The sequence below is a fragment of the Polistes dominula genome, unplaced genomic scaffold, assembly GCF_049000335.1.
Source record: "Polistes dominula isolate Pdom_NZ unplaced genomic scaffold, Pdom_raw_medaka contig_15, whole genome shotgun sequence".
NCBI lineage: Eukaryota > Metazoa > Arthropoda > Insecta > Hymenoptera > Vespidae > Polistes > Polistes dominula.
The window spans coordinates 840,302-863,524 of NW_028300915.1; the positions used below are offsets into that span (position 1 = coordinate 840,302).

At 28.5% G+C, this 23,223-nt stretch overlaps 3 protein-coding genes and 1 long non-coding RNA gene across 11 annotated transcripts; 2 read left to right on the forward strand and 2 right to left on the reverse strand.

The window, feature by feature from the left end:
• Positions 1–148: 148 nt before the first annotated feature.
• LOC149033147 (uncharacterized) lies at positions 149–1,429 on the forward strand. The gene is made up of 2 exons (XR_016175834.1): positions 149–527; positions 641–1,429. It is a non-coding gene; the product is annotated as an uncharacterized LOC149033147 (long non-coding RNA).
• LOC107072737 (scm-like with four MBT domains protein 2) lies at positions 1,274–7,976 on the reverse strand. Of its 4 annotated transcripts, none has more exons than XM_015332912.2 (8): positions 7,912–7,976; positions 5,663–5,750; positions 4,303–4,715; positions 4,106–4,195; positions 3,496–4,010; positions 2,560–3,410; positions 1,820–2,484; positions 1,274–1,717 (listed from the first exon to the last, which is right to left on the reverse strand). In XM_015332912.2, exons 2-8 carry the CDS (start codon positions 5,709–5,711, stop codon positions 1,565–1,567), a joined length of 2,736 nt encoding a protein of 911 aa, XP_015188398.1. In that variant the 5' UTR covers positions 5,712–5,750; positions 7,912–7,976; the 3' UTR covers positions 1,274–1,564. The 4 variants fall into 4 exon arrangements, with proteins under 4 accessions (XP_015188398.1, XP_015188399.1, XP_015188400.1 ...); XM_015332913.2 differs by lacking the exon at positions 7,912–7,976 and adding an exon at positions 6,299–6,526; XM_015332914.2 differs by lacking the exon at positions 7,912–7,976 and adding an exon at positions 5,937–6,277 and having other exon boundaries at positions 1,820–2,481.
• Positions 7,977–8,072: 96 nt separating this feature from the next.
• On the forward strand, positions 8,073–10,646 carry mRF1 (mitochondrial translation release factor 1). Its single transcript, XM_015332865.2, has 2 exons — positions 8,073–8,740; positions 8,818–10,646. Exons 1-2 carry the CDS (start codon positions 8,398–8,400, stop codon positions 9,720–9,722), a joined length of 1,248 nt encoding a protein of 415 aa, XP_015188351.1. The 5' UTR covers positions 8,073–8,397; the 3' UTR covers positions 9,723–10,646.
• On the reverse strand, positions 10,613–23,190 carry stj (voltage-dependent calcium channel subunit straightjacket). 5 transcript variants are annotated; one of them, XM_015332883.2, is made up of 19 exons: positions 23,056–23,190; positions 22,064–22,250; positions 21,418–21,957; positions 20,798–21,205; positions 20,395–20,709; positions 19,336–19,392; positions 16,949–17,029; positions 16,776–16,850; positions 16,577–16,681; positions 16,399–16,470; positions 15,700–15,847; positions 15,554–15,614; positions 15,252–15,415; positions 14,969–15,092; positions 14,440–14,472; positions 12,732–13,006; positions 12,290–12,633; positions 11,956–12,195; positions 10,613–11,875 (listed from the first exon to the last, which is right to left on the reverse strand). In XM_015332883.2, exons 1-19 carry the CDS (start codon positions 23,145–23,147, stop codon positions 11,483–11,485), a joined length of 3,714 nt encoding a protein of 1,237 aa, XP_015188369.1. In that variant the 5' UTR covers positions 23,148–23,190; the 3' UTR covers positions 10,613–11,482. The 5 variants fall into 5 exon arrangements, with proteins under 5 accessions (XP_015188369.1, XP_015188368.1, XP_015188371.1 ...); XM_015332882.2 differs by having other exon boundaries at positions 15,554–15,620; XM_015332885.2 differs by lacking the exon at positions 19,336–19,392 and having other exon boundaries at positions 15,554–15,620.
• Positions 23,191–23,223: the final 33 nt, after the last annotated feature.

The following is a 23,223-nucleotide window of genomic DNA, read 5'->3' on the forward strand; positions in this document are numbered from 1 at the left end:
TTATCCCCACTCCTACTTCTTTTCTATTATATACATTCACTACTACTTATATATAAAACACCGTTTCACGTTGCTGATGCGTTCATTGTTCGCGCATGCGCAAATAATCTCACTCTCTGATCTCTTTCTATTCAAAAAAGGTGGAGTACTCTCTGAAGTCAGTCGTCAAAAATATAATAAGCGTAATTGTAAAAAGTGCGGGAATTTTAAAACAAAAAAGCGCGCTACAAATTTGAATCGTTTCAAACATTATATCTACGATAGAAATATATTTAGGATTTATTTTCAAAGATTTGTATATGTTGATATTAATAAAATGATATTGTTGAAAATCACTTTTTTATTGTTTTTACGATTTATGGTCATGTTCATAAATGTGATCCATATTTGGCTGCAACGGATGATCATCCATTACGAGAGTCGTTTACAAATGATCACATTTGTCTTTCAAGTCGTGAAATTTTAGATGACAGATAACATTCGTATCTATATTTCATTATTTGTATAGAAATCAAATGTTGTTTAAGGTTAGGTTCATTGTTTAAATAATAATTCAAAGAATAAGGGTTTTAACCCATTTAATTAAATATGATTATTGATATACATTGTACATGATCTAATTAAGAATGATTATTTACAGGTAATACTTAGATAATATACATATACATAATTAAGACTACTTGGAAATAAAAATGTCTTTAAAACATGCTATCTAGAATAAAGGCAGTTTAGTGAAATTTTCAAAAAGATCATGTTTTTTTCTTTTTTATGGTATTTAACATTATTCAGAGCAATGCATTATAATGATTAATATCAAAGTAACATTGTAGACATCTTAAATATACTTGCAATATAAATCAATGCAATTATTACTAATATATACATATATATATATATGTATATATATAATTATTTTACATATTTACTTTAAAATTTGACTTAACACAATGTAATTGCATTCAATCATAAATACTACAATGTACAAAATTCTTTTAATCATTATTATCATTATTACAATTAAATCATTTCTATATATATATATATATATATATAATTTGTTAACCTTCGTACGTGAAAGTAGATTCAATTGAAAAAAAAAAAAAAAGAAACTACGTAATATTACAATACATTTATATTACGTGCAAGACAAATTATTATCATTCGATTAAAATTCTTCGCTATCTAAATATTCTTTTTTTTTTTTATCAATTCTTGTTATCCGAAAAAGAAAAAAAAATATATATATATATATGTATATGTATAATTTTTCACTATCTAAATTGTATTTCTCAAAAGATATTTCTCTTGCTTATTGCTATCATTATGTGGTGTCTTATAATGTACATAAATGAAAAATTACATATAATCACAATTGATGAGCCATACGTTAAATGGTATTTTTTTTTTTTTTTACTAACATTATTTCAATGATATATATATATATACATATATAGATATATGTATAATAGATATATGATATATATCACAATTCATTATCATACAATTTATAAATAAAAAAAGAAATGATTCGAAAAAAAAAAAATTAAAAAAATTATCCTATGGATTAATGTTCATTTTCATTAATGTGACGTAAAAAGTATGTTACTTTGACTTGTTCTACATGACGACAAAGCTTCATGGCTAAACTTGTTCGTAATTTCATATGTTGCGTTAAAGATGGCAAGTTTAACAATAAAAAGGCGAGACCATCTATTTCCTTAAAAGAACATAATATTATATTATTAATATCTTATTGAACAAGTTTTATTATTGTTTATAACTTTGTTATTATTGTAATGTAAAATAGAGTATGACTTACTTCTTGTTTAACGCGATAAGCGATATCCTTGCAGTCGCTTGTTTTTCGTAGATATTGAAAAACATCATCAGTCGTCCAAAATAAAGGATTTGAACTGAGCTTTCGTGTTTTCGGTCTTCTCTGTTTTTTTTGTCTTCTCACATATTCAGCATCAGCTTCAGAACAATCAGATTCTATACTTGTATCCCAATCACGTATTCTTTTACTTCCTCGAGTTGTTGTCACGTTTTGACTGAATCTTGTAAAATGATGTTTGGTACTCATACTGTTAGGACTACCATTTCCATTATCTTTCACTTTTCTATCATTAAATGAGCTTCCAGAATCCTCAGAAATGTTACTAGATGGAGGTTCAGTTTTGAAATCATCTGATTTGTCAGATTTTTCAAAACTTTTTTGTATCATAATATCTATTTCCGAAAGTGGTTGTCTATTATTATCGAATGTTGTTTCTTCAGGAGGAGCTCCTTCTGATGATGCATGCTTTGCTAAATCCAATGGCATAAATGGCATCTCATCTTCGAATTCACAATTTATTCTTTTGTCCTTGTTAGCCCATCTGCCACGTTTTCTCCTACGTTTACTACCCCATTGCTTTGGTTTTTGAACCATTATACTTGTATAACCTTTTGGTTTGCCTCGTTTTCCTGTTCCAACTGATGCTGCTATAATTATATGTTCTATCAATTAAATAATAATAAAACAAAAACATAGATAAATGTATTTGTTATTATACTTACTGAATTTAGTTTTTGATGTTTTATGACATTTGTCTGGACATTCGTTTTCTAATACGTGCAATGGTCCAAATAAATTAGGACATACCATTAATTTTTTACAAATATTCCTACAAAATTGTGCTACCTTTTCTCCAGAATTAACTATAGCAACTTGGGCAAGATAATTATTATTTTTATGTTTTGCTTTTAATACTTGCAAATGATATCCAGGATCTGGTTTAGTGTCGCATTGTAATACCTTTAAAATTCTTGCACTTCTGTATCCAACTGACACTATCATGGTTAAAACTTCTTTCATTACTAAATTTACAGGACCGGGTCCTACTGATTTTGGCAGAGTAGCTAATTTTCCTTTAGAAATCATTGGTCCGGTAAAACAACGATAATTAAAATATATTTTAGGACACCACAAGGATGATCGTGGTTCTGAAATTGGTATATCTATGATATTATTTTTCTTTTCTAATCCAATTGGAGGTTGTACTTTTTTACAAATTTCTATATAATCCTTAGGTGGTTTTAATGGATAATGATTAGATTCGCACCAACCAACTGGAAATATTTCCAAAGAGTTCATATGAACTATGTGTTCTGGTTTACTATCGTCATAATTATCTAATTTTATCCATAATAAATTCTGAATTATTTTGGTAATATGAGCAGCACAGATGATATTTTTATATTCTGGATCAACAGCTTCTAAACGCATGCCACATTCAAAACCTGCATCTATTGCATTTAATCTATCGTAAAATAAACTCTCATCTGCCTGTATACTTTCTGTATTTTGCAAATATTCGTTCCAATCGAACTCTTCGTTAATTGAATTCCAACCTTCTGGTTTTGTAATTCTAGAAGAAACATTAAGTGTAAAGAAAATTTGTTATTGAGTATTACGAATAATATATGTGTTTTATTATCAATAATAATACTTACTTAATACCATGCTTTGTGGACCAACCAATTGGAAATATGTATGGATGTTCTGCTGTACAAAGCCATGTATTATTTTCTGAATGATTGTACAAACAAGTTTCAATATCAGTACCATTTACATATTTATCATATTTATCTATATGGACTAAAAAATATATGTCATCGAATACTTTAATAACAGTAGCTGGATAGATTTTAGTCTGATTAATTGGATCCAATGCTTCCAATTTCATTCCAACTTTAAAATGATGTTTAGGATGATCGATATTATTAGTAAATAAATCTTCTGGTATATCACAGTTTTTTGGATTAGATTCGAGTGAATCTTTCCATTCTTCATAAGTATGTCTATCTATTATAGAACTAGGTGGTTGCAAAAACCAAGTTGTATCTGATTTCGATGCAAATCCATATTGATGTAAATGTTCTGATGTACAAAATATCCAAAAATCTTTGAACGATGAACCAGGTGTATCATATCTCAACAAAAGACGTCCACCAACGTTTTCAATAATCTGATAAAGCAATGTTATTTATGAAATAATTACATTTCAAATGTTTTCAAATGATATTTCATTGATAATTTGTTTAAATATGATAATTTGCTTACCGTAGCTACCCATAATTTGTAAGGATGTACCACATCACTTACTTCTACTTTCATTCCTTGTTTAATTTTTTCTATCATGCTAAGATCATCCTATACATATATATATATATATAAAAGAAATTAATATTAATCAATTAAAATATGATACTTTGTGTAAACAATTATTAATACAAAGATAAATATGATCGAATATTTACCCCAGATAAAAGTTGTGGTGGTACAGTACGTGCAGTTGTTAAAAATTCCGATAATTTGTCAACGCAATCTGGTGACTTTTGAAGTACAATGTCAGGTGGCTCTAATATTTTATTATTAGCTTGACACCAACCAAGCTCATGACCAGCTTCTTTGGTAAGATTAAACCAAAATTCTAATGTTCTATCATCTCCACCAAAATATCGTAATCTTAATAATGGCCCACAAGCCATAACAATAGTAGCAACCCAATAAGTTGTATTAGATTTATCTGTAACTTCTTTTCTTGGTACTTCTAACGACATTCCAATATCAATACCACTTTCCAATGTTAATTCAACATGTGGAAACATAATTTGTGGTACTTCAACACTTTTTGTAGCATCAAGATAATCTTGCCAAACAAATCCATTTTCTGTAAAAAAAAAAAAACAAAAAAAAAAGAAAAAATAAATAAATAAATAAAAACAGAACAAATGTAATAAAAGTAAATATAATGTAATAATATTGAAAAACAAAACAAAATATTATTTTTATTATTTAAATAAATAATGTTTTTTTTTTTTTAATTTTTTCTTTTTTAATTAGAATTATTAAAATTTATTAATTTATTAATTTATTATTATTATTATTAATTATTAATTAATATATAATTATAATTATTAATGATCTCATTATAATATATGATAGTCATTACGAATATGTATATATATATATATCTATATATACATATTGAATAAAACGCAGGTATGGATACCTGAGAATATAATCATGTATAAAAAAAACAAAATATGTAAATTAAAGGAGATAATGAATTCACATGGTGGTGTGGCCATAATTGCGTATTAAAAAAAGAAAGTTGTCTAGTAGATCTATGTATCCTATGATCGTAATGATTATTATTAAAACGATATATACTCGAATCTATCGTTGTCATTTTATCCTAGTATTTTTTTTCCAAATAATGTTTTACTTATTTCAAAGTTTTTGTTTTTTTTTGTCGATTGATTGATTGATTGATTATTATTATTATTATTTAAAAACAAATTAGTATTTGTTTTTGGTATGAAAACTTAAGGTTACTAATTAAAATGCAAATATATTCTTATAATCTCTCTTTGACTTAATTTGTTATCGAAAAATTCAAGCACATCGTTATATAATTACATAATTATTATATTACATTATATACAACGTACGTATTAGAATAAATAAATTAATTCATTTGCGATATCGTAAAAAAAAACAAACAGAAAAATAAGAATAATGGATAAAAAAAATAAAGAAATAATTTAATATATAATAAAATTAAAATTAAAATTAAAATAAAAAAACAATTATTAATAAAAAAAAAAAACTTACCACTTTCCATCATGGGCTGATTATCGTGAGTTTCCATGTTTTTCTTCATGCGTTTATAAATATTACAGTGAGAAAGATCGTGAGAATCCTGCAACACATCATCATACATTGAAATCAATGTTTTTTTCTTTCTTTTTTTTAATTTTTTATTTTATTTAGAACAGGCATCGAAATCATTCAATATTATTCTATTCGTTACAATAATTTCTAATTCGTTACTTACTTACAATTAATTAATATTAACCTATTATTCGTTATTTCAATGATTACTTACCAATTATTATTATTATTATTATTATTATTCAAATAAATAATATCTTTTTGTGCGGATAAATCTTTATTATTATTATTATCATCGAATTTAATTTTCAACGAAAAATACTATCTTCGCTCATAACAGTTCGTCGTTCTACGCTTGCCCCGCCATTGCATGTGTGTTAGTGTACGCGCGCATGTATCTTCCTTCTCTTTCTATCTTTCTTACTCCCTCTACCTAATTCTTTCTCACTCGCTCACTCACTCACTCACTCACTCACTCACTCACTCACGCTATCGCGCTATCGTTTTATCTCACTTTCTCTATCACTCTACGAACACTATATATATATATATATATATATATATATATATACATACTTCTCTCTTCGTATTATTATACTACTCATTTACTATCTTTCTCTTCTTCAAGTCTCCAATTTCGTTTTTAGTTGTTTTTTTTATTTTTTTCTTGATTTTTCCTCTTATTTAGCGTTTTTTCTTTTTTATTCATTTCAATTATTCCTTACACCTCGAACACTTCTTAACTTGTCGAAGAACCAATAAGAAGTGGATCAGTGTTTTTCCGAATTTCTTTTGCACTCTGATCTCCCCACCCCCACTCCTGCCCCTTTCCCCCTGATTCTTTCGTCAATTTTCCTCCCCCTAATATTCTCCTTCCCTCTCTCTCTCTCTCTCTCTCTCTCTCTCTTTCTACTTTCTCTTTTTCATTAATCGTAATTCTCGTTTTAAAACTAACCTTTACCTTTCGTCCCTATGGACTTTATTACTAATTTTTATTTAATGATATTTCAAATTATCTACACTAGTTAAAATAATCTTTTATCTTATGTTTAATTTTAGAAAGATTTCTATATACGATTTTTATTTATTCAATTGTATTATTGATTTTTTTTTGTTTTTTTTTTCAAGATTATTTATATAAAATGATTTTTGATTTATTGTTATACTTTTAGTTATTATTATTATTATTATTATTATTATTATTATTATTATTATTATTATTATGGAAAAGAAAAATCTTTTAAAAGATTTGTAAATTATTAGATGTTTCATTTATTTCTCGATTGTTCTTTTATTTTATTTTGTTTTATTTTTTTTTATTAATTTATTTTTATAAATTTGTTATTGGTTCACTCCGTTGATCTTTCGTTTATTAATTTTTTTTTTCTTCTTTTCTTCTTATTTAATTATTTTCAATGAGTAATTTTATTTTTTATTTTTTATTTTTTTTTTTATTAGATAAATTCGATCAATACTTGTAATTTGTGAATGACAAAAAATCAAATTAGAATTTATCTTTTGGAATGATTTTATACGGAGTAAAAAGATTGTTCTAGATGAAAAAAAAAAAGAAAAAAAAAAAAGGAAAAGTATTCGTACAAGTTCTATTAATAACACACGTGGCCGCCCTTTTTCGTTTCTAATTCAAATAATATTATATTATTATTAATATATTGAATTATTACTGAATGAAAATTTAATTGTTTAAATGAAAATCTTAATAAAAAAAGAGAAAAAACCATCATGCATTTCGTTCTAAAATAAATTCCTTAAGGTTTGTATGCACCATCTTGCGAATCGTTCTTTTCTTGTTCCGATTTCTTCGAAAACAAACGGTAACTCTTTACCGATTTTTTTTTTTTTTTTTTTTTTTTTTTATATCGCAATAATTATTTCAATAATTTTTATTTTTTTTTTATATTTTCCAAAACTTTGAATACAAATGAAACAAATGATTGATCAAATTGATGATACTACTAACAAAGAATGAACATTTTCAATATTACTCTGTAATATTTTACTAATTGTACAAGTTTAGATTATAAGAAAACATAAAACGATCAAATTGAAATGATTTAAATGAAATGTTTATAATGAATTTAAAAATGCACTATATAGTTAATAAGACGTACATGTAATCAAATATACGTATGTGTGTTTATATGTTATTAATAAAATATTGATCATACCGAATATTTTTAATTATACACTCAACGAATTTATCTTCTAGACACTACTACAACAGACGATACTCTTTAAGCGCTATCTGTACAGATTTTTTTTTTCATAGTTAGGTTAGGTCACGAACGATTAGCGGTAATATTTGAAATTTCGAGTTTCCATCGTTATATTTATTTTACATTTATCTATTAAATTACAAATATGATTATGATTTTTGTCAATTTAATTACTAATATTTAATGTTTATAGAAAAAGTATAATAGTATATGTGATATTTCACAAACGTTTAATTGATATTTGAACGATTTAAATAAGTTACTCTTAACCTACAAGATTTCGTTTCTTCTTATGCATTAATCATTTACAATACAGTAGCGCCATCTAGATTATTTTTCTATTTAAGGCTAGGTCGCAAGTAGCGGTAGTTTTTGATATCTCGTATTTACATTAGTGTATTTCTTTTTGTATTTATTTGAATAATTAAATATACAAATATGATATTTTCAATTTGTTCGCGAAGATTTAACATTTATAGAAAACGTATAATAATTTATGAAACATTGCAAAGGTGTAATTCATCTTTGATCGATGTCAATAAGTTTTATAACCTCAAAGGGTTATTTCGTTTATTGTCAAGCAATGCATTGTCATCACGTTTAAATTTACCTGTTTCCGATAACAGTATTAGAAAATATTTAGATTATCTTTCCGACGTTTATAAAAGTAATCGATGGAAAGACAATAATTTATTTCAAATGATTGATGTTAAATCTATGAGTGACATATTGAGTGAACGCATCAACATTATAGAAAATATTACAAACTTGCAAGAACTTGGTAAGTAGTATAACAATTGTTTTTTAATGTTGTCATCAGTGTTATGAATTAATATGAAAACTTATTTATATGAATAGGCAAAGAAGACGAAGAAATGAAAAAGTTAGCTGAAGAAGAAGAGGTAATGTATGAGGAACAATTAAATGATCTTGATGAAAAATTATTGAATAGAATATGGTATGATCTTGATAAGAAAAATTACAACAATATCATATTGGAATTATCAGCTGGTGTTGGTGGTACAGAAGCAATGTTATTTGTCGAAGATCTTTACAAAATGTATACAAGATATGCCAATTATTTAGGAATAGAATATGAATTATTGGAACTTGGTAAAACTGACAAAGGTGGTTTGAGATATACCAGTATTTTATTAAAAGGTAATTTAGCTTATAAAAAGTTTCGACACGAAGGTGGTGTACACAGAGTACAAAGGATACCAGAGACTGAAAAATCTGGTCGTATGCATACCAGTACGGTGTCAGTTGCTGTTACACCAGAACCTACAGATATTGAAATTAATTTAAATTCTAAAGATTTGAAGATAGAAACAATGCGAGCATCAGGTGCTGGTGGTCAGCATGTCAATACGACTGATTCTTCTGTGAGAATAACTCATTGTCCAACTGGTGTCATGGTAACTTGCGAAACTCAAAGATCACAATTGAAAAATAAAGAAATAGCACTGTTAAAGCTTAAAACAATATTATATCAACAAGAATTGAATAAACAAATTGGAATTGCTAGTGATATGCGTAAAAAGCAAATGGGTTTAAAAATGAGAAATGAAAAGATAAGAACATATAATTATAATCAAGATCGTATCACAGATCACAGATTGGAAAATGGTACGATGCATAATTTAAAAATATTTATGACAGGTGGTGCCGAATTGGAAGAACTTGGGAATAGATTGCAAAATGATATGCAAATAAAAATCTTAATAGATTTAATTAATAATTTAGAATCTGAAAGAAAGTAATATATAAATACATCAGTTTTTTCTTTTTGTTTTTCTTAAAATTTATATCATCTTTTTTTTTTTTGACAAAATTTGTTTTGTGTATATAAGTGTTAAATTGTATATATATATATATTTATATTTATATAATATAGTTTAATCGAATAAATAATACATAAAGTTTTAGGTAACATTTATATTTTTTTTTCTTTCTTATAATATAGGATTCGTCCTATTCATAGAATTTTGTAATTTATTTTGAAAAAGATACAACAAGATTTGAATAACGACGTGTCCACAGGCACACATTATTTTCTTTTAACTGTTATATAATACAATAATATACAAAATTAATATATCCATCGTAGTCTCTATAAATATTATATGTTAAATGCGCTCTGGCGCTGTAATAATAATAATAATATATATATATATATATATATATATATATCTTACATCAATTAATGTACATACAAAGCGCAAATGTGAATGATCATAGTTTATTTATGAATGTGTGCTCTTTTATGCGCTTCTGCTCTAAAATATTACTAGAAACAACTATCTATAATAAATCACTATGAAGAATTGTTTGAGTAATTGCATAATGATTCTCACAGCGAGTAGAGTTCCGACACATAAACGCAAGATTCTTTTATTAAACGATTAACCTACATGAGGAATGAAGTACTTTAACACCTACAACGTTATTATCAAGAATTACTCGGCTCGTTTAAAGTATCATTTAAATTTTATTTATGTATGTGTGTGTGTCTGTCTGTCTGTGTTGTCGTCAACATTTTTCTTCCTATAACGTTCATAATTCATTTATGATGATTATCATCTAGTATTATTTATTTACAATTAGTTGCACACAGTATGAACATACAACCTATTTCATTTGTTTCTCTGTATTTTTCTCTCTTTTTTTTTTTTTTTAATAATCAATCAATCAATCAATCAATCATTCATTTAAATGTGTGTGTGTGTGTACCTTTGTACATAAAATCCTCAGCTAAAATTTAAAACTATCCTATTATGTATCCCTAACTTATAGAAACATCGATTAATGAATTAATTAGTCAAATGTAAAAAATAAAAAAGAAAAAATCCATAATTTGACATCTTATTAAAATATATGGACGAGCAGCATAAATAATGTCCCTCAAATAGTATCGACGACGATTATTGAATATTTAATAAATAAATAAAGGAATTTTATTTAAATGCATATTGCAATGGATGAAGAAGAGAGACACTGGTAAAAAGAGAGTAAAATTTTGAAAAGAGCAGTAGCGCACAGATTGAGAGCAAATCGCATTGCGTTTTCGGGCAGTAAGATTTTGTTTTTGTTTTGTTATTGGACTTCTTCTTCTTCTTCAACTATTATTAACGCACGTTATTATTTTTCCATGCGTTTATAATCGAACGATTATATTAAAATCATTTCGATATTATTATTATTATTATTATTTGTTATTATATATCAGCCATTATTATTTTCTCAAGCCGTGCTGCAAATCAGCAGGGTGTGAAAAGAGAGGTAGAAACTTAGGGTCGCTTCTAGCATAAGCGTTTTCATCGAGATATAAGTCGATGCATTTTTTTTTGTTTTTTTCACTAGATTCTAGAGATTTTTGACATTAGATTAATCACTGGTTTGACACTTCTTTGCTTATTAAGAAGGACATCATCGTATATGATCGATATCAATGAAATGATATCATCTAGCAATGAAATAATATTATTAATTTATCTATATTCGTTTATCCAAAAAGCAAGATTTAATTGCACCGAAAGACAATTTGCCTAATCAGTATACACGTTAGCAACAAAAATATAACAAAATTGTTTGGCCCTGTCAAACTTGCCAATCCACAGAGATCCTTTATTTCACTTTCTCTTGGATGAGTCCTTATACAGGATTCTGGCCTTTTTCTTTTCAAAAATGTCCACGCCTTTTGACAAACCAATGAATTATTTTCATAAATCACTTCCTCAGGTATCACGGTTAACGGTGGTGAAGTTGTTTCGCTACAAATGCCTGTGTTTATTACGATTAATAACATATTGCTGAAATTAACCGGTTGTACAACGTAGGGTCTTGTACAATCATCTTCCATATCAACTTCAAAGTAATGATTTTTTACGGACGAATTTCGTAAATATAAGTACACCTGAAATTTAACATATTAACGATTTCAATTAGCTTACTCGTTGTTATTTATAATTATTATAAATAATTATTTGTATTAACCTCTTGATCGCATGCTTCTGGACGTGTCCTATTGATTAAAACGTTCATATTAAACAATTTCTCATCTTTTGAATCTATCGGTGTTTTGTCATTCTCTTGATAATCCTCATGCATGCTGTCACTTTCGTTAGGATCAGCATAACCGTATGCATAATCGGAATTCCAAATTCCTGATTTTACCCAGGCCCAAGTCATTTGACCAACTATCCAAGTAATAGCTTTCTTCAAGCTTGTCCAAGGCTATAAAAAAAAAACAATTGATATCCTTAAATAACTCAAATAATTTTCTCCAATAAATTAATGCATATATTTATCATAAATTGAAAATACTAACCGTGAGTAAAATACTGGCGTCGTTTTTAGTAGATTTACTTTTGAAACAAACTGCTTGATAATCGTACATTCGGATTCTTTCAAAAATACCTTCCTTAACAAGTCCAGCCATTATAGGACCTCTAACTTCACCGAAAAATCTTCCAGCATCGTACTCGCTTTCAGCAGCTATTATATATCCGTTGTTGTCAATCAAATAACATGCCAATGTATCATCCCCACAATGTTTTTGACAATTACCAAGTCCTTCGCAATTGAACGTTATATTTTGAAAGAGACCTTGCAATGCTGTATGTTGAAATTGAAATCCTACAACGGCTGCCGGTGCTTTCATTTTTCCATTACCTGTTGTGAATAATGATTTTCCATAAAAAAAAAAAAAACAAAAACAAAATGTTAATGTAGATAAAATAGATGAAGTAATAATTAGAAAATAATTCTACCGATAAATATGGCACGACTGGCAGTGACCAAAGTAGTGTTGTCTGCTCCCTCGTCATCGATTGGTACAGAAAAAACGAAACTTTCTGGTTGAACATAATGTTGTTCAACAGCACGTTTGTACCAGACCTCATCTATTGCTCTAGAATACATTTTGCTAAAGTGATCGTCAGGTATAGGATCTTCTTCATCCAAAAGAAAATCTTGCCATCTTGTCAAGCCATTGTGAGTAGCCATAAAAGCAAGCGTCACACCAAAACGTTGTTGAAATTCTTTCCTGTGAAACAAAATTATATGTTGAGATTTCATTCCAATATTTTGTCTCGTCTTCTCTCTTTTTTTTTTTTTTTTCTTCAGTTTACTATTATTTATAAGTAATAAATCATTACGAATATATCGAATAATTTGTTCGTTTATTATTAGGTGTATAACTTTGCTTCCATTATTTTCCTACAGATGGCTTATAGACAAAAAATGGTGGAAGGAAAGTTGTACACCTATTAATCTACGTAAATTTTGATGGAAAATCTATCAAGATGTTCAATCAAATGGTTTCATAGAAATTTGCATGAAAGTATTACAAATTACAAATCTATTTATTATATTAAACAAGTTAGAATTTGATTTGTTTTTGAAGTGAAAACTTCTTTAGAGTAGCAGGGTGATTTGAAAATCGTGAAACGGAAGAAACCGTGAAACGGAAGAAACTGTGAAACACCGATGAAACAAAAATAATGAATTAATTAATAAAATTCAATATATAAAAATTCAGTGTGTCACAATATGTTTGTCCACTAATAATTTCAAAACTACTCAACTTATTTTAATGAAATTAATTTTATTTCACGTGATTTGTTCCAACTTAGCACATAGCACAATTTTTAGAGGTTATCTAAGTTCTGTAAAGTTCTTTCAATAGATGGCACTGTATTACAATTCAATTGTTTCGATATATTCACGTCTGGAAACTTGGTATTTCTTTGAAGGTTTCACTTCTACCGTGTGTGATCTGCACACATCTGTTTTTTTTTGTTCAAACTTGATTGCAAATTCAAATAAAAACAATGCAAATTTGTATGATATCGTAGAAATGAATATAATTATATTTCTACAGCGAGTGTACGGTAGTTCATATCGAGGAAATCCACTTTGTTATATCCTCGTCCTCTTAACAAATCCAATCCTGAAGAAAAGATGATGTTGCTGGCCATACGAAGAAGAAGAAGAAGAAGAAGAAGAAGGAGCAGAGCAGAGCAGAGCAGAGCAGAGCGGAGCGTTACAACAAGCAACTTGTTTGTTTGCTAATATAAAAGTTTCGATGAACCAACAAGAAGAATGTTTGGTGACACCAGATAAAAGAAGAAGGTAAATGATATATTTTCTGACGAGTTCATTTAGAAAAATGAAAGATAAACAAATTGCTCTTGAAATGAATCAAACAAAATGGTTGACAAAAAAATCATAATTAATTTGTTAAAAACAAAAATAATAAGATTTAATAAATCATTAAATAAATAAGAAAAAAAAATATATATATATACAGCTGTACAAAGGAGGATCGAGAAACAACTTGGGAAATAAATTGATAGTACGAATAGAGTAATAAAGATCGTAAATATTATTATATCGAGGCAATTTGTAATTGGTTTTTTTTTTTTTTTTTTAATTTTTTTTTTATAAGCGAAAGAGGTGCGATTTGATGAACGTTACCTGGTTAGCAGATTCATCAGCCTAGCTAAAGGTCTGCATTGCGTCAAAGTGGGTTAAGTATTAGTCAAAAAAGAATAGGTGCATTTTTTGTTGTTGTTGTTGTGTGTGTGTATGTTTTGTTTTACTATCCTGATTATAAAGAAATAAAATAAAAAAAGAAGATGAAAAATTGTGCAAATAACTTAAGAGAACATAGAAACAAAAAACGACGACACACAGTTATTTATCATTCTCTCTCTCTCTCTTATTTTTTTTTTTGTTAAATTCTCTCACTCATATTCACTCAATCATCTCTCATTCTCTCTCTCTCTCTCTCTCTCTCGAGTTAATACGTGACGATGTGTTTGCGCTTGTATGACAAAATTTGATTCGCGTTAAGAAATTAATTTGTTTTTTTTTTGTTCTTTTAATAATAATTTATATATCTTCGCATATATATATATATATATATCCGTTTGAATAATTCGCAAGTTTGAAAATTTGATTAGAAAAAAATAAATAAACAAAATTCAATGAAAATTTAACTCACCCTGTTTCTTCGCGAGTGGTACTGGGATTCGCAAACCATTCGGTTACCTTAGCATCAAACACCAGACTCAAAAGAAGACTTCTATCACAGTAATAGGAATTTTTGTCTGTTTTGTTAGGATTGGCTGTTAACACAAAGAATTTGTTTTTATTTAGAAATTAAAATTAATTTTGGATATTTTGATTTAACACGTTGATTGTCACCACATTGCAGGTCATGAGGTGACAGTCAATGTGTATATTCCAATTTTTGAATGAATGAATGAATTAATTAATAAACTTACGATAAGATTTACGATGAGAACCATGACCGGAACTCGTGGCAAACTCTGGCGGTTGGGATCGTTTCATGTCGATCCACTTCCAACCTGGCTGACGAGTACGTTCAAGAAAATGTAACAATTGCATTTCTGATGTATTGAACTTGTGTTCATCTTTATAATGATATCTATGATAATAAGAAATATTTATTTTAATAATAACAATTGAATAAAATCAACTTTTAGTCGATGATCAGTCCCATCAAATGAAATACAACAAGAGTTCAAAGTTTGTTCATGAAAATACAAAAAATATGCAAACTCACTTGCAATACAACCAATCAGGATGTACCAGCCAGTTGTTACCCGCGAAGTAATCTGTCACGTCTTTTCCTACGACAAGTCAATGTTATATAATTCTTCTTTTAACAAAAAGGATTACAAAACAAATCACAAAAAGAAGTATGCTCACCCTTCACACGAGCTCTGTGTATATCTTCGGTGGCATATACACGATAGTTTTCAGAATAATCGTGTATTGGAAGACTCACAACCACCGTGAATGGGGTGTTTGAAATTCCGACATAATTGTACGTACGTTGAACTCGGCCAACGCGTTTCTATTTGAAAATAAAACAAACAAACAAACAAACAAACATTCAAATATACAATAATAAATAAAATATATAAAACGCGTTGTTGTTGTGGTTCACAATCAGTCCGATACGCACATCTTTAAGTCAGCCATCTGTTAGAATCTTATCGAACTAACAGAGATAATCATGACTCTAATTAATTAATAAACAAATAATTTGATTATAAATTGAGATATAAACTATTCTATCTTTCAAGTTGGATGAAACTGCACACAGTGTGCAAAATTTGATTAAAATCGGTTCAGTAGTTTAGGAATCCATTGCGAACAAACAACGTGACAGCACGTAATTTATATATATATTATAAGAAGTATAACATTAATTATTAATTTAAAATACAAATGTAATAATTTCATGAAACACAAGGGTACGTATCCATCTCATAATTTTAACGAATATATATTTTATTCTGAAGTTGCAGTTATTAAAAAAAATTGCAAATTGCGTCCGAAAAAAGGGTCTATTGGTGGGTAATGGGTTAACACATAAAATATATATTTACGTTAAATACATACCATGTCATCGTAATGATACTTCGTATGAAACGTCACACTACCGTTAACTTGATTGATCACATCATTACGGAACTGCAAAAGAAGTAAGTTATTTGATATCTTAAGTGTCCAATATTGAATGTGAAATGCTTCATTTAATAAAATGAATCATCATTTGATTATACATGCATGCACATACCATAATGATTCCTTCATCAAATTCTCTTGGTCCTTTGTCTTGATCCAAGAGTTCAACCTCGGTCATATCGACACTGTTGTATGCCGGTTTTAATATACCCTGGAACTTTAAAAAATAATATTTTTTTTTTGGTTATATATTCAATTATTATAATTAAACATGATTTAAAATCTTTCAAATTATTCTAATTAATAGTTACCACTGGTCGAAGGTCAGGATGAATTAGGATGTAGCCATTATTGGTTACGATGAAAGCATATCCATTAACACCCAACTAAAAAATATTAAAAATAGATTATGTTAATTTTGGGATGAATAATATTAATTGTTATCAATAGATTTATTAAACAAAAATAATGATAATTTTCTTACCACGTGTGGCATCATTAATTTTTCTATTTCCTCGATTGGTACGTCCGTGCCAGCAACACCGAGAAGATCGGCGATTCGTGTCTGCGCATACAATGATGAACAATTGAAAAATAATTTTCTTTTTTTTTTTTATGTCGCGTGACAAATGGACGTGTTGTTGTTTTTTTTTTTTTTATATATATATATATATATATATCGAAATAAATTACAAATGATCATATCATCCCAAGTTCGCATAACCAGAAGCGTATCTACCTTCTCCAACAAGGCTATCACAATGTACTCGTTTTCTAAAGACACACTGTTACTAATATCAAAATTAAATAATAATAATAATAATAATAATAATAATAATAATAATGATAATGATATATACTAAATTAATAACGATAAGAATGTGTGTTATTTGACACGTCTTGGACATATGTATATATGTAAGTAAGTAAGTAAATAAGTTAAAGTAAGTTAAGTAAGTTATGTATAGAAAACTAGCATACTACTTTTTCAATAATAATATTAATAATAATAATAATTATTATTATTATTATAATGATAATAATTAATTATAATTAAAATAATTATAATTAAATATATAATTATATAAATAAATAAATAAATAAATAAATAAATAAATGTATATATATATATATATATATATAATAGTAATTAATTATAATTAAATATATAATTATAGAAATAAATAGATAAATATATGTATAAAATTAATTATAATTAAAATAATAATATTGAATGATATAATATAAAAATAATAATAATAATAATAATCATCATCATCATTTTTGACGCAGGCTAAATCCTAAGTATTCAAATTCCAAATGAATAAATTAGCTCGTCGTTGATCTTTCGGTCAATCGATTTTTACAAATAATACGAATTTTTATTGAAAAACATTGTATTTTTTTTTTTTTGTTTTGTTCAAATTACATTGCGAATAAATAAATATTTTCATCGAACAATTCGTATTTTGGTAAAAAATAAAAAAAAATAAAAAAAATCGTTTGACTTCAACGACGTTATAATAATAATAATTATTAATCTACTAACGTAATTTTTCTAACGAAATTCTAGCACTCAATAAATAAACTGCCAAGTCGTATCGTGTTTTTCAAATTATTCTAAATTAGAATAAAAATCTAATAGACTTTTCTACTTTTTGCTTTTTCTATTTTTTTCTTTTTCTATTTTTCAATTTTTTTTTTCATTCAAAACATTCATTTTTTTTTTTATTTTTTTGTTTTTTTTTGTTCTTTTTCACATCAGACACGACGACTGCAGAAAATTGACCTCGTCTACGAGTCAACTATAATAATGATAATAATAATAATAATAATAATGATAATGATAATAACGACAACAATAATAATAATAATAATTAATAATTAATAATAATAATAATAATAAAAATGATTAAGTTTTTACGAGGAAGTTCGCCGTTCGCAATCCAACAGGCGGGCGGGAATTTCCCATTTTATTTTATATTAATTTTTTTTTTTTTTCTACTCGTCTCGACAGGACACAGGGTAGACTAAAGTACCTAAACCTACCTAATGATTAAAACAATTGCAGTAACTAATGTTAGATTAAAGTAAGATACCAGAGAGATAGATAGAGAAAGACAGAGAGAGATAGATAGATAGATAGAGAGAGAGAGAGAGAAAGATAGAGAGAGAGAGAGACGAAGGTGGACCTAAAAGGAACGAAAGAGAAATTTCACACTACGACCGTTTCTTGTTTATTCCTATTTACAAAAATAATTGGCTTTCTTTTTTTTGTTTTTTTTTTTAATTTTATTTAGCAAAATATTAATTATTGAATATACTTTAAATATTATATTAATTATATATTTTTATATTAATAATTATAATTATTAATATATATATTACAATAATACACATATAATAATATTGGGATTTCTGATAGGGGCGTGGCATAGGAATTCGACCTATCTACTCTAATTTTGAATTTAGCCACCAGATAGCGTATTCATAGTACTAAAGATCTCACCACGTGGCTTAACAATTCCACCTATCTACTCTAATTTTGAATTTAGTCACCAGATAGCGTATTCATAGTGCTAGAGATCCCACCACGTGGCTTAACAATTCCACCTATCTACTCTAATTTTGTATTTAGCCACCAGATAGCGTAGTCAAGTGCTAGAGATCCCAATATAATAGAACCTGTTAGTTTTGTAAATTGATAATATTATACTTGTAACGTGCAATCAAAATGTTTCAACGTTAAATAATATACGGTCGTAGTGTTAATGAGAATATAAAAGGTGTAGAATATAGGTAATAGGGTTAATTCTATGCATTGAAAAACAACGTTGCTTGTGTTTTTTTTTTTTTTGTTTAGCTGCCAACCTCTCTTGTCTCAGTCACCCAGTAAGCTTCGTTCACCAGCACCTGCCTTGTGATGTTCTGTGGACAAAGAGGAACTTAAAACCCCACGGAAAGAGAAAATCAATTGTTCGATCGTTTTTTTTCTTTTTTTTCTTTTTTTTGTTTGTTTTGTCTGGATAATTTTTGTTCATTTAAAATCTATCCAATGAACATTTCCATCTATGGATGTGATAATTAATAATAATAATAATTAACACGTTGACGCCGGCGCCGATTTTCAGTGTCTGCGCTGTGTGGGGCCGGCACTCGAATCTAAGATGCGCTTCATCTGGCGGCGCGTGATTTTTCCTTGTTCAAATTTGGACCAACGGTGGACCACCGGTGGTACGCGCCGCCCGATGGGACAGTCTAGCGCGAGCCACCGGTGGTACGCCCCGCCCGATGAGACAGTCTAGTGCGGGCCACCGGTGGTACGCGCCGGCGTTAACGTGTTAAAAGGGAACACACGAAGAAAATTCTTATTTAATTAATGATGAAGAAGTTATGATGAATCATTAAATTCAATTGGATTATCGGGGATTAGTATAAATATATGTTGATATATCTCTTTTTTTCTTTATCTGCATATTTATGATAAAAAGAGAAAAGTTCAGTTTTTGTTTTGTTAGTACGACGAATGAGAATGAAATGATTGAAATGAATCAAAAATGTTGTTTAAAAGTTTCAATGAATATCGCTAGAATGAGACAAGTTTTTGTTCAATACTTTACATACGCTTATTATTATTATTTCAATTATAAGTTTGATCTTAAGTATTTGAAAAAAAAAAAACATTTTTAATAAGCAACGTTAACTTTTGCTTATTTTTTAATACCCTAACTCGTCGAATAATCAAATATATATTTTATTTTCTTATCGCAACTATCGATGTCATTTCTTTTCTTTTCTTTGCAATTTTGCCATACGCAATAATATCGCAATATTGAATGTATTTCTTTCGTAAGAAAATATAAAAAAATGTTCTAATAAAATTATTTATATTAATAATGAATATTGAAATATGATAGGAAGCAAACTTACCGCATTTTCACGTCTGTCGAATACTGGCATGCTAACAGAAGTCATCAATCTGTATTCCTGATAATCTTCACTTTGCTCGTACAATTTTTTCTGTTTCTTAACGAATCTTCGATCATGTTCCTCCATGTTGAATGGTTTCCTATTTCTATGGAATTGTAGAAATCGTTCCCTTTGTTCTTCACTTTCACGTTGTTCCCATAACCAGTCGGTCATTTTGGGATCGGTGATGTCCGCATAAACAGGTGTCCAAATAGTTGGATGATCCGTACGACCTAAAACCAAAGGTCTCGCCATCACCGGAATGTATTTGAGGACCTAAACAAAAAGGTTTACATTTTAAAATATATGTGTGTGTGTGTGTGCGTGTGTTCAAAAATATAGAAATAAAATCAAATGATTTTACCTCTTCTCTGACTTCTGCCAAAGTACAAAGATGAACGTAGTATCCACGATTAGCGCATGCCATCCATTGCACTTCACGAACATCTGCAACTTCTCGACCAATCAAATAAGTGAACATTCTAACCGGCATATCAGCTTTCAAAGGTTCGTCAGGATTATCCTTCCAATTATATTCTTCAAAAATTTCTTTATAATTGAAAGGTACACCATCGGTTATCAACATGATTGCTTGATTACATCTGGCACCTTCTCTTTCGGTTCGATATGATTGAAGTAAATCAAATGCCGTAGTTAATGCTAAAGAAAAATTAGCGATGTTAACCGTTTCCAAATTTGAAATGGCTCTCTTGAGTTCTCTCACATTTGCTAGATTTGCTTGGACCAATGTATCATTGAAACAAGGTACCACCTAAAAATCGAACGATCATTACGTAACATTGTTACATCAGTTATACATTTTCTATGAATCGTTTGATTGATTACTGGGTTAAGGAAATTCTTAGACGATTTATAGGATTGTTTGGAAAATTCATAAACATATTTTTAAATATAATTTTGTTAACAAGACATTGTCAGAAATAAAGAAAATCAAGTTTAGAAATGAATGAATGGTGTTTTTACCTCTTTCGTAATATTGGAGAACGTGATGATATTGACAAAATCATTATTTCCAAGGGTGTCCAAGATATTATTAACGACGTGTCGTGCAATTTCACGACGCATTCCTGTCATACTACCGGATGTATCCATTAGTATGAGAATGTCCTTCGGACTGGTAGCTGCTTCGATATACCAACTTCTGGTTCTGCAATCGAATAGATCTACCGGTTCCATATACCAGCTCATTGCAGGATACTGTCTCATAAAACCCGTAGAACTTCCAAAATATTGCCAGGACAATGATGGATCTTGTTCGTAATTATTAATAAATGTCTTGTCCAATTCCTCGGACCACTTAATTGCCCTTAAAACTTCCGATGCACGCTCGTATACGTTTGTTGGCACGTGAACCGCGGACATATTTAAATTAACTTGTCCACCAAAATGATCACTCAATTCTAAATCTATCGTAGTGTTTTTCGCGTTAACAAATTCGAATGATTCAGGTGGATCGGCATCAGGTGCTGATAAGGCTGACGTCTCGGCAACATCCATGATTCTCTGATCAACACAAATTAAACAAAATCAACAACAATCCCCAATGAAATTTATTTATCATTTGATATTATTATAAAAAAAAAAAACAAAACGATTTAAATGATCATACCCTTATCGCAGAAATTTTCGATTCCATCATTGCTTTAATATCGTCGGCAATTTCACCAGCCAAATCTCCTCCTGCATTTTTCACCACCTGAGCGTGTTTGTAACTTTCATGAAACTTTTCCACATTCGTCACGTATTTTCCCAATTGCGATAACTCGAAGCCCAGCTTTTCCGCCCATGTTTTTACTCTAAAAGAAAGAAAGAAAGGAAAAACAAAAAAAAATACGGGGGAATGTATAATGATCGATAGAATCGATGAAAAACAACTGTAACGTCACAAGTACCCCCAATGGTTAGAAGTCTTTAACCCCCTTGCACTACTATTATTCAACTTTTATTATTTTTTAATACTTTTCATTGTTTTTGTAAAAAAAGTGTTTCAAATAAGGACACTATCCTATTATCACATAATTCTCATTCTCAACCTTTCACAAAAGGTTTTCTACAAAAATCATTCTACAAGATAAAAAATGTCCGCGGTTCAGAGAGACTTGCTAAAAAATTACTTTATATCAGTAAAATATTTTAGAATGATGCCTGCAAGGTTTTCTGAAAGATTTCTTGTTTTTTTTTTTTTTGTTGGGAAATATTTTACGAAACTTTTTGCTGAAATATTTCAAAACTTATCGTTTGTTATGTGGATACGAAAATGTATCGCGAGTTGTTTCACACGTCATTCTAGGTCAAGGGGTTAATACGATTAAACGTGTCTCCTTTCATTAGAATTACAACATCGATACGTAATATTGTGTAAATATATTCTAATATATCGTAAGATATTATTAAATTAAATTAAATAAATAATAATGACAAGAAGTGATTCGAGAGTTTGGGGGGTTGGTAAGGGGAGGGGGGGGATGAATTAAAGTCAAGTTTGATAAACACGTTATGAGAATAATCCACGTATCGTAATGAGACACTGATGTATGGTTGGATTAAATAAAAAAAAAAAAAAAGAAAAATAATAATAATAATCGAATTGATAATACGTACGTATTGTGAGAAATACCGTCACCAGGATCGGGTGCCTCGATGAGGATCAGTAACAGGGTGGCGACGATTACCGGTAGGAAAGGGGACTTCATCACTTCTCGAGCCCTCTCTAGCTTCGGCTCTCTGTTGGTGTTTACGCGAGGACACGGTAAACAAAACTGAGCTCGA

Coding starts and splice junctions, on each gene's coding strand:
- LOC107072737 (XM_015332912.2), bottom strand. CDS start 5,711: ATGAAGAAAAACATGGAAACTCACGATAATCAGCCCATGATGGAAAGT. Junction 4,011..4,105: donor ACAAATTATGGGTAGCTACG/GTAAGCAAATTA, acceptor TTGCTTTATCAG/ATTATTGAAAACGTTGGTGG. Junction 2,485..2,559: donor AACATCAAAAACTAAATTCA/GTAAGTATAATA, acceptor ATATAATTATAG/CAGCATCAGTTGGAACAGGA.
- mRF1 (XM_015332865.2), top strand. CDS start 8,398: ATGATATTTTCAATTTGTTCGCGAAGATTTAACATTTATAGAAAACGT. Junction 8,741..8,817: donor TACAAACTTGCAAGAACTTG/GTAAGTAGTATA, acceptor TTATATGAATAG/GCAAAGAAGACGAAGAAATG.
- stj (XM_015332882.2), bottom strand. CDS start 23,147: ATGAAGTCCCCTTTCCTACCGGTAATCGTCGCCACCCTGTTACTGATC. Junction 21,958..22,063: donor CGAAAATTTCTGCGATAAGG/GTATGATCATTT, acceptor TGTGTTGATCAG/AGAATCATGGATGTTGCCGA. Junction 17,030..19,335: donor GGGTGACTGAGACAAGAGAG/GTTGGCAGCTAA, acceptor TTGTATGCGCAG/ACACGAATCGCCGATCTTCT.